This window comes from Sinocyclocheilus anshuiensis, unplaced genomic scaffold (genome assembly GCF_001515605.1).
Source record: "Sinocyclocheilus anshuiensis isolate Anshui unplaced genomic scaffold, SAMN03320099.WGS_v1.1 scaffold2198, whole genome shotgun sequence".
In the NCBI taxonomy this organism is placed as follows: Eukaryota; Metazoa; Chordata; class Actinopteri; order Cypriniformes; family Cyprinidae; genus Sinocyclocheilus; species Sinocyclocheilus anshuiensis.
This window is the reverse complement of record NW_015560625.1, coordinates 41,847-53,210: the sequence shown is the minus strand read 5'-3', so window position 1 is coordinate 53,210 and position 11,364 is coordinate 41,847. Positions and strand designations below refer to the sequence as shown.

General features: G+C 41.1%; 1 protein-coding gene across 1 annotated transcript in view; it reads left to right on the top strand.

Moving 5' to 3' along the window:
- The window catches only part of LOC107681928 (band 4.1-like protein 3), a 43,910-nt gene extending 42,552 nt beyond the window's left edge, over nt 1–1,358 (top strand). Inside the window, exon 13 of the mRNA XM_016478300.1 lies at nt 868–1,358. Coding sequence (XP_016333786.1) covers nt 868–873 — 6 coding nt within the window. The 3' untranslated portion in view covers nt 874–1,358. The remainder of the gene's footprint in view (nt 1–867) is intronic.
- The last annotated feature ends 10,006 nt before the right edge of the window (nt 1,359–11,364 follow it).

Genomic DNA, 11,364 nt, shown 5'->3' with positions numbered 1-11,364 from the left:
GTGAGTGAGTGAGTGAGTGAGTGAGTGTGAGTGTGTGTGTGTACATATATATACACTGCTCTTCAAAAGTTTGGGATCTGTACGAATTTTCGTGTTTTTAAAGAAGTCTCTTCTGCTCACCAAGGCTGCATTTATTTGATCAAAAATACAGAAAAACACTGAAATATTATATATTTATATTAAAATAGCTGTTTTCTATGTGAATCTCTGTTAAACTGTAATGTATTTCTGTGATGCGCAGCTGTGTCACATGATCTTCAGAAATCATTATAATATGCTGATTTGCTGCTCAACAAACATTTCTGATTTATTATTGATGTTAGAAACAGGTTTTTGCTGCTTCATATTTTTTTGGAACCTGTGATAATTTTTCAAGATTCTTTGATGAAAAAAAGTAAAAAATAAAAATAAAAAAAAAGAGCAGCATTTACTTAAAATAGAAATATTTTGTAACAATTTACACTACCGTTCAAAAGTTTGTGTCTGTAAATGTTTTTCTTTTAATTAATACTTTTATTCATCAAAGATGTGTAAAATTTATAAAAAGTGACAGTAAAGACCTATATTGTTACAAAAGGTGCAAAATAAAATGAAAAATAATTTTAGTAATGATATTTTTGGGTTAAATGTGTCTAATTACAATATCATGAACAATATCACAATGCGCAAAAAAAAAAGTCCTCATTTTCTTCATGCAAAATATTATTTTATTAGTTTATTAATAATTAATACTTTTTTCCCCTGAGCTGGAACATGATCCGGATGTGTTTTGTGTGAAAATCTTCCCAAAAGCTCATTTCTCAGACTCACCGACCGACTGAAGAACTGAAACGTCTGTTTGATGTGATTTGTGTTTGTGTTGTTTAGGAATAATCTCATCAACTGAAAACCAACACGCGACCTCTGACCTCCGACCTCTGCCGAGATCTTCATCATCAAGCCATCAGCTTCAGCCTCGTCAAACCAAACCTGCGCTGAGATGATTGACTCGCAAACAAAAAAAATATTTGCCTTAAAATGTCTCAAAATATTAATTTCTGCCACTTGGGTTTATTTATGGTGCAGTGTGAATTTCACAGAAACGCATCCAGGTCAAAATTAAAAGGATTTTTTCCCTTTAATTTTGATTTTTCTCTTCAAACTCAACAAACTGAATTGAAACTCGTTTGTACTTGAATCATAAGCATGTTTTTATTGCAATGCTTGTTCACTTGTTAGTTTTTGTTGTTTTTTTTAGCACTAACTGATCCTGCATTATAAATGCAAAACGGCAAAAAATGAGTACAAAAAAAAAGAAAGTTAACCACTATTTTAAGGGCTTTTGGTAACTTTGTAAAACAGCGGCTTATTTGTTGGAGCAGAAACACAGCGGCGCTTCAGTTTGATTCCCACAGAAGCTCTGCAGTAGAAACCCCTTCGTCTTGACCTTTGACCCTGAGAGGTCGTGGTGTTTTTAGCATGTGTAACGGGATGGGATTGAACCAGCGACAAAAGAGCGATAAATGCAATTGATGTGATTTTTATTGTGGAATAAAGTATTGCTGAAATCGATGCGGTTTGTGTTTGTGGTTATTAGAGAGCTGCATCAGTGGTGAGATATCACAAATCACCTGTGTTTTGTTTTCATGCGTCTTTATAATGCGATTCTGCTCATAATTAGAGTCTCTAATCACAGGAAAAATACGTTTCCACACCTCTGATATTTTTGCTGTAATAACAAAGCTGCTCGTTTTAAACTTTTTATTTACAGGAACTAGGAGTGGCAATGCATTAACATCAGTAAATTTAAATAATTAAATTATGTGATTTCCAAAAATCTCACACTTTATGATCAATGAATTTACTTCATTTTTCCAGTTGTTCATGATCAGTTTAGCTCGACAAGACTATAAAAATCCAGATTCGTTATAGAAATAATTTTATTAATTTCCATAGCTTTTTCTCATCTATGAAACATACTTTTAAAATTCGATCATATATTCAGGGTTTCCGAGAGCGTGAGAATCCTGGTTGTGAATTACACGCCAGAGCGCAAATGATGATAATGTGTTTGTATATGCAGAGGTGTAAAGAGTACCTAAAAACCATACTTGAGTAAAAGTAGATACCTTACTCCACTACACGTTACAAGTCACCAATTCCAAAACAACTTGAGTAAAAGTCTGAGTATCTGATTTTAACAGTACTTAAGTATTTTACTTATACTAAACATAGGCTCAAAGACGCACTAGTCAAAGAGACATGCCAGTGAAAAACTGTAACGTTGTGGAGAAGCTGCGGAAAAGGCAGAGGCAATGATCTGTGTGCTGGTATTTAGTGGAAAAACTAGAACAAACAATAAACCAAAGGGAACAAAGAACAGAACGACTGGCAAACAGAAACCCATTACATTCAACAACTCACAAGGACCTAAAGAAAAACTAGGGCTATACAGTGGGCTAACAAGCTTAACAAGATAAGACACACCTGGGGAGACTAATCAAGGGGAACCAATGAACAAACGGACTACAAACTGACTACAAACACCACGGGAGACAGGAAGTGACATAAAAGTCCAGGGCAAGGCACAGAGAGCATGACACAAACTAGAAAGAGTTGATTTGTGAGGAGAGCACGTTTATTTTCTAAAACCAAAATAAAGCTGAACACCTCAAAATTACAAAACAAACAAAAACAATATCTTTCAAAAAGGTCTCTTCAGTATAATGGATAAATAAAATAATGTTAAGTAAAATTAAAAATCTGAAGCCTTCTTGCAGTGGCTGTGCTGGTTTGGGCCTCATTACCAGCTGCAGTCATGTCCTCATCTCATATATAAAGGTTTCATTTAGATTTGTCTGTGCATGTTTTTTTTACACTCATAGATTTTGTTACCATTGCCATGCATTATATGACTGACAGACTGCAACGGCTGGAGTTAAAAATCATAATTTGTGTTCTACTGAAGAAACAAAGTCACCTACATCTTGGATCCCCTGGGGGTAAGCAGATAAACATCACATTTTCATTTTTGGGTGAACTATTCCTTTAAGGTTTTAGTTTTAGTTAGCTGTAATAACCCTGCTTCTTGTGGCCCCTTGTCGGTGAGCTGAAGCCTCCAGTGCTTTTCACTATGAAGGGCCAAAAGCAAATGTTGCATTATATCCAAATATATTAAAAATATAAAACTAAACTTCCAGTATATTCTCTAAATTTCGATGCAAAAATAGAACAAGAAGTATTAAGTTATAAATGAAGATACGCTGCAGTGGCGTGTTTTTGTCTGTTTTCGTGGCTCTGCAGTCGCTCTCTGTGTCCAATAGATGTCTGTCTCTGCTCTCGGTTCTTCTGTTCAGCGCTGATGTAGTGAGTTTGATCTGCTGCTGATCCACAGGAGGCTTTCTGAGCTTTTACTCTTACGCTTCTGCTGTGAGAGACTCCGTTCATTTCATGATTGATTGTTTTGTTCAAATGCAGAAATGTGTTTCAGCTCATTGTCGCTGATGTGCTTTGAGTGAAGAGTCACCATCAGAGCCAATCAGAGCATGTGTGTGTGTGGAACTCGCATTCACATAAAGTAGCCTTGCTGACAAGTTTGGGTGAGTAAGGGCAAAATGCACAAGATGCAGTACTTTCAGTGACCTGTAGTTGGCAGTATCACGTCTTTTGTAGCAGAAATAAACTGCTGCAGAAAAAGCTAGGTCCATGCAAAATGTAATGTGTAACTGCAACACTCATTTCAAATGTAGTGGAGTAAAGAGTACAGATACTCGTTCAAAAATTTAGTGAAGTAAAGAAAAAACTGCTATTTTTATTGCCAAAATTTCAGTGCATCACTATTCAAAAAAGTGCATGACCAAAAAAAAATAAAAATAAATTTGTTGTTGTTTTGGGACATTTTTATTGGATTTATTTTTTTCTTCATTTCAGCTGAATATTATCGGTTTCAAAATAGTGATGCAGTGGAATTTTGGGAACCGAAAATATTCGGCTGGAAAAAAAATTCTGATATTTTCAGTTCATTACAATTTCAAAACTGTATGCGTGCATGTGTTGGAAAATTCTTTTTTTAACCTCAATTTTTATTCATTTTGTTATTTGTCCAAAAATGCAAAAAATAAATTAAAATTTGGATTTTACAATATTTTTGGTTGCCAAATTGTTGGTGCATCACTGTTAAAATAGTGTGTGCTTGCACGTGTCATAAAATTTATATTTTTTGTTGGAAAACTTGATTGGAAATAATTTTGTCCTATTTAAAAATACTGATACACAGAAATTTTGGCAACTGAAAATATTAATCCTAAAAATAAAAATATATATGTATATATTTAGTGCATGCATGTATCAAAAACTTTTTTTTTTTTGCTGTTTTGGTTGAAGTAATTTTCAGTTTCAGACGAAATGGTGTTGGAGGGTGTTTAGTGCTTCGCCGATGACATGTTTTGACTGTGTCTGCATTCATTTCATTCACACAACACAGATAACACGTGAAGATGTCAGCTGACAGAACTCCTCACAGGTCTGTAGGAGCAGCACATGTTTGAGATGTTGAGCTGGGTTTCCATCAGATCCGTCTGAATGAAGGTCTTCCTCTCAGTTCTTCACATGTCTCACATCTTCTCTCTGCTGGAGATGAAACATGATCAGTGCTGTTCTCCGGCCCCGGCGGCACAGGAATGTCCTGAGAGAGAGAAAATACACTGATATACAGCAGAATCTCACAGACTTTCAACCTTTCACCTCAATTGTTTAATCAAGTGTCTACAGAGATTATAAAGAGTGTCCTCTCCTTTAAATGTATGCAATGGAAGTACCATTTCGGCCAAAACTGAAAATTAATTTTTTGCTGAATATTTTCAGTTGCCAGAATTCCAGCCCATCACTATTTCAAAATACTGTTTCATGGTGATGCACCAAAATTTTGGTGGCCGAAACAACAAAAAAATATATATTTTTGATGCACCACTGTTTCAAAATAGTGCATGCATGAAAAAAAAAAAGTTTGTTGTTGGAAAATTTTATTAGACATTTTTTTTTTTTGCCGTTTCATCCAAATATATTATATTTATATTATATATAATATTGAAATATTAATTTTCCAATATTTTTGGTTGCCGAAATTTCTATGCATCACTATTTCATAAAAGTGCATGTGTCGAAAAATTCATAATTTTGTTGGAAAATGTTATCAGAATAATTTTTTTGCTGTTTCAGACGAACAATTTCAGCTGCCAAAATTTTGGTGCATCACTTTTTCAAAATACTATTTCAAAATGGTGATGCACAGAAATTTCGGCAATCAAAAATATTCGGCCAAAACAGATTTCACTCACTCAAATTTTCCAATATTTTTAGTTGCTGAACTTTTGTTGCATCACTATTTTGAAACTGTGTGTGCATGCATGTGTCAGAATTTTATATATTATGTATTTATATTATATATAATATTAAAATATTAATTTTCCAATATTTTCAGTTGGCGAAATTTCTGTGCGTCACTGTTTCATAATAGTGCATTAAAATTGAAAATGTCATTATTTTGTTGGAAAATTTGATCAGAAAATTAATTTTTGCTGTTTCAACCAAATATTTCCTGTTGCCGAAATTTCAGTCTATCTCTATTTTAAAATACAATTTCAAAATAGTGATGTACAGAAATTTCGCAGCTGAAAATATTCAACCAAAACAGCAGGAAAATGAATTTTTGTATTGAAACAGTGTGGAAAATTCTTTTTTAAATTTATTTATTATTTATAATTATAAAATTAAATACTATTAAATATTTGAATGTTGATCAATTAAATACATTTGATACTTTATAATTAAACAAACTTTATTTTCAGTTGAGGTTTTCTACTGTTTCGTTGTGTTTAGGTTGTGTTTTGAATTGTTTGCGTCAGTGACTTCACTGCAGGACCCTCGGAAGTGTTCATCGAAGAGACGGCAGGATCAGTACCTGATGTTTGCTGAGGAACAGATGCAGCGCATTAACTCTCTGCTCTCCAGATCAGCCTGCGTTTGAAGCTCACGTTCCTCTTCTGTGTGGTTTTGCTGCTGCGTGTAACCCGAGAGCGGACCTGAAGCACATGCAATGTTCATCTGAAGCAGTGAATATAAAGCTGGATTCACTGGAGTGCCACAAATCCAGATTAAACAAACTCTTCTGAAGTCTGCTCTAAAGGAAGGAGAGCTGCTGTAGGAAAATAAACACGTCTGAACATTCATTTTTTTAATCCTAAAACAGATTAGTAATGCATTTGAATGTCATCCCATACGGCAAAAAAAGAAAATAAATATATTTGAAAATATACAAAAAGAAAAGACCAAAAAATATTTGCTAAAATATGCTTTAAAATATATTTATGTAAATATATTTTCTACCAGTATAATTTTTTTGGACATTCTTTGTATAATTTTGAAAATATATTTTAAAAATATGAATATTTTTAAACTTTATTTTGGCCTCCATATATTTTCAAAGAAAATACATTCACATTTCACATTTGAAGAAAAACTATTTGTTGTCTATAACGCACATGAATATATAACACATAAAAAAAAATTATAAATCATTATGAATAGAGGTTTTTTTAGGCTATTCCATCCACATTTGCATTTAGACAAATGTAGGCTATTGTAAGTTTGAAAAAACTGAAATACATTTCTAAATATATTTTGCTATATGAATGTTGAAACTAAATATATTTACAATTTCAAAAATATTTTTTTATTTAACTTCATTGTTTACAAATATTTAAAATATATTCTGGCCGGATTTTAATATTTTTTTTTGTCATAGATATACGGGATATCGCTGAATAATATTGTGTTTTGGTGAGTTTATGAGCGATGATTATTGCTGGTGTTTGTGTGAGATGATTCATGTGGATTCATCATATCATCATTAAAGCAGATAAAACAGCTTCAGGAAACATTTCAAACACGTTCACTCCCTTTGAACTCGTAATAAAGAGCAACTAATCTAAACAGTGATTTTCCCATAAAGACACCAGATTAAAAACAAAGCAGCTGACGAGATCTTAGATAGTAATGATCAACGCTTGACTGTTTCAGATGTGCAAAATAACACACATGAGCACTTGTGACAGATTGCATGCACAATATGCATTGGCTAAACATTCACGTCTTAAAAGAGTTCAACCAAAAATGAAAATGTGCTGAAATGTGTTCACCCTCAGACCATCTGAGATCAGGATGAGTTTGTATTTGGAGAAATGTAGCATTGCATCAGTGTCTCACCAATGGATGCTCTGCAGTGAATGGGTGCCGTCAGAATGAGAGTCCAAACAGCTGATAAAAGCATCACAATAATCCACAAGTAATCCACAGCACTCCAGTCCATCAGTTAACATCTGGAGAAGACAAAAGCTGAAACTAATGCCGCATTAAGACGTTTTTACTCACTCACTCACACACACACACCCACTCACACTCACTCACACACACTCACTCACACACACACACACTCACTCGCTCGCTCACTCACTCACACACACACACACTCACTCGCTCGCTCACTCACTCACACACACACACACTCACTCGCTCGCTCACTCACTCACACACACACACACTCACTCGCTCGCTCACTCACTCACACACACACACACTCACTCGCTCGCTCACTCACTCACACACACACACACTCACTCGCTCGCTCACTCACTCACACACACACACACTCACTCGCTCGCTCACTCACTCACACACACACACACTCACTCGCTCGCTCACTCACTCACACACACACACACTCACTCGCTCGCTCACTCACTCACACACACACACACTCACTCGCTCGCTCACTCACTCACACACACACACACTCACTCGCTCGCTCACTCACTCACACACACACACACTCACTCGCTCGCTCACTCACTCACACACACACACACTCACTCGCTCGCTCACTCACTCACACACACACACACTCACTCGCTCGCTCACTCACTCACACACACACACACTCACTCGCTCGCTCACTCACTCACACACACACACACTCACTCGCTCGCTCACTCACTCACACACACACACACTCACTCGCTCGCTCACTCACTCACACACACACACACTCACTCGCTCGCTCACTCACTCACACACACACACACTCACTCGCTCGCTCACTCACTCACACACACACACACTCACTCGCTCGCTCACTCACTCACACACACACACACTCACTCGCTCGCTCACTCACTCACACACACACACACTCACTCGCTCGCTCACTCACTCACACACACACACACTCACTCGCTCGCTCACTCACTCACACACACACACACTCACTCGCTCGCTCACTCACTCACACACACACACACTCACTCGCTCGCTCACTCACTCACACACACACACACTCACTCGCTCGCTCACTCACTCACACACACACACACTCACTCGCTCGCTCACTCACTCACACACACACACACTCACTCGCTCGCTCACTCACTCACACACACACACACTCACTCGCTCGCTCACTCACTCACACACACACACACTCACTCGCTCGCTCACTCACTCACACACACACACACTCACTCGCTCGCTCACTCACTCACACACACACACACTCACTCGCTCGCTCACTCACTCACACACACACACACTCACTCGCTCGCTCACTCACTCACACACACACACACTCACTCGCTCGCTCACTCACTCACACACACACACACTCACTCGCTCGCTCACTCACTCACACACACACACACTCACTCGCTCGCTCACTCACTCACACACACACACACTCACTCGCTCGCTCACTCACTCACACACACACACACTCACTCGCTCGCTCACTCACTCACACACACACACACTCACTCGCTCGCTCACTCACTCACACACACACACACTCACTCGCTCGCTCACTCACTCACACACACACACACTCACTCGCTCGCTCACTCACTCACACACACACACACTCACTCGCTCGCTCACTCACTCACACACACACACACTCACTCGCTCGCTCACTCACTCACACACACACACACTCACTCGCTCGCTCACTCACTCACACACACACACACTCACTCGCTCGCTCACTCACTCACACACACACACACTCACTCGCTCGCTCACTCACTCACACACACACACACTCACTCGCTCGCTCACTCACTCACACACACACACACTCACTCGCTCGCTCACTCACTCACACACACACACACTCACTCGCTCGCTCACTCACTCACACACACACACACTCACTCGCTCGCTCACTCACTCACACACACACACACTCACTCGCTCGCTCACTCACTCACACACACACACACTCACTCGCTCGCTCACTCACTCACACACACACACACTCACTCGCTCGCTCACTCACTCACACACACACACACTCACTCGCTCGCTCACTCACTCACACACACACACACTCACTCGCTCGCTCACTCACTCACACACACACACACTCACTCGCTCGCTCACTCACTCACACACACACACACTCACTCGCTCGCTCACTCACTCACACACACACACACTCACTCGCTCGCTCACTCACTCACACACACACACACTCACTCGCTCGCTCACTCACTCACACACACACACACTCACTCGCTCGCTCACTCACTCACACACACACACACTCACTCGCTCGCTCACTCACTCACACACACACACACTCACTCGCTCGCTCACTCACTCACACACACACACACTCACTCGCTCGCTCACTCACTCACACACACACACACTCACTCGCTCGCTCACTCACTCACACACACACACACTCACTCGCTCGCTCACTCACTCACACACACACACACTCACTCGCTCGCTCACTCACTCACACACACACACACTCACTCGCTCGCTCACTCACTCACACACACACACACTCACTCGCTCGCTCACTCACTCACACACACACACACTCACTCGCTCGCTCACTCACTCACACACACACACACTCACTCGCTCGCTCACTCACTCACACACACACACACTCACTCGCTCGCTCACTCACTCACACACACACACACTCACTCGCTCGCTCACTCACTCACACACACACACACTCACTCGCTCGCTCACTCACTCACACACACACACACTCACTCGCTCGCTCACTCACTCACACACACACACACTCACTCGCTCGCTCACTCACTCACACACACACACACTCACTCGCTCGCTCACTCACTCACACACACACACACTCACTCGCTCGCTCACTCACTCACACACACACACACTCACTCGCTCGCTCACTCACTCACACACACACACACTCACTCGCTCGCTCACTCACTCACACACACACACACTCACTCGCTCGCTCACTCACTCACACACACACACACTCACTCGCTCGCTCACTCACTCACACACACACACACTCACTCGCTCGCTCACTCACTCACACACACACACACTCACTCGCTCGCTCACTCACTCACACACACACACACTCACTCGCTCGCTCACTCACTCACACACACACACACTCACTCGCTCGCTCACTCACTCACACACACACACACTCACTCGCTCGCTCACTCACTCACACACACACACACTCACTCGCTCGCTCACTCACTCACACACACACACACTCACTCGCTCGCTCACTCACTCACACACACACACACTCACTCGCTCGCTCACTCACTCACACACACACACACTCACTCGCTCGCTCACTCACTCACACACACACACACTCACTCGCTCGCTCACTCACTCACACACACACACACTCACTCGCTCGCTCACTCACTCACACACACACACACTCACTCGCTCGCTCACTCACTCACACACACACACACTCACTCGCTCGCTCACTCACTCACACACACACACACTCACTCGCTCGCTCACTCACTCACACACACACACACTCACTCGCTCGCTCACTCACTCACACACACACACACTCACTCGCTCGCTCACTCACTCACACACACACACACTCACTCGCTCGCTCACTCACTCACACACACACACACTCACTCGCTCGCTCACTCACTCACACACACACACACTCACTCGCTCGCTCACTCACTCACACACACACACACTCACTCGCTCGCTCACTCACTCACACACACACACACTCACTCGCTCGCTCACTCACTCACACACACACACACTCACTCGCTCGCTCACTCACTCACACACACACACACTCACTCGCTCGCTCACTCACTCACACACACACACACTCACTCGCTCGCTCACTCACTCACACACACACACACTCACTCGCTCGCTCACTCACTCACACACACACACACTCACTCGCTCGCTCACTCACTCACACACACACACACTCACTCGCTCGCTCACTCACTCACACACACACACACTCACTCG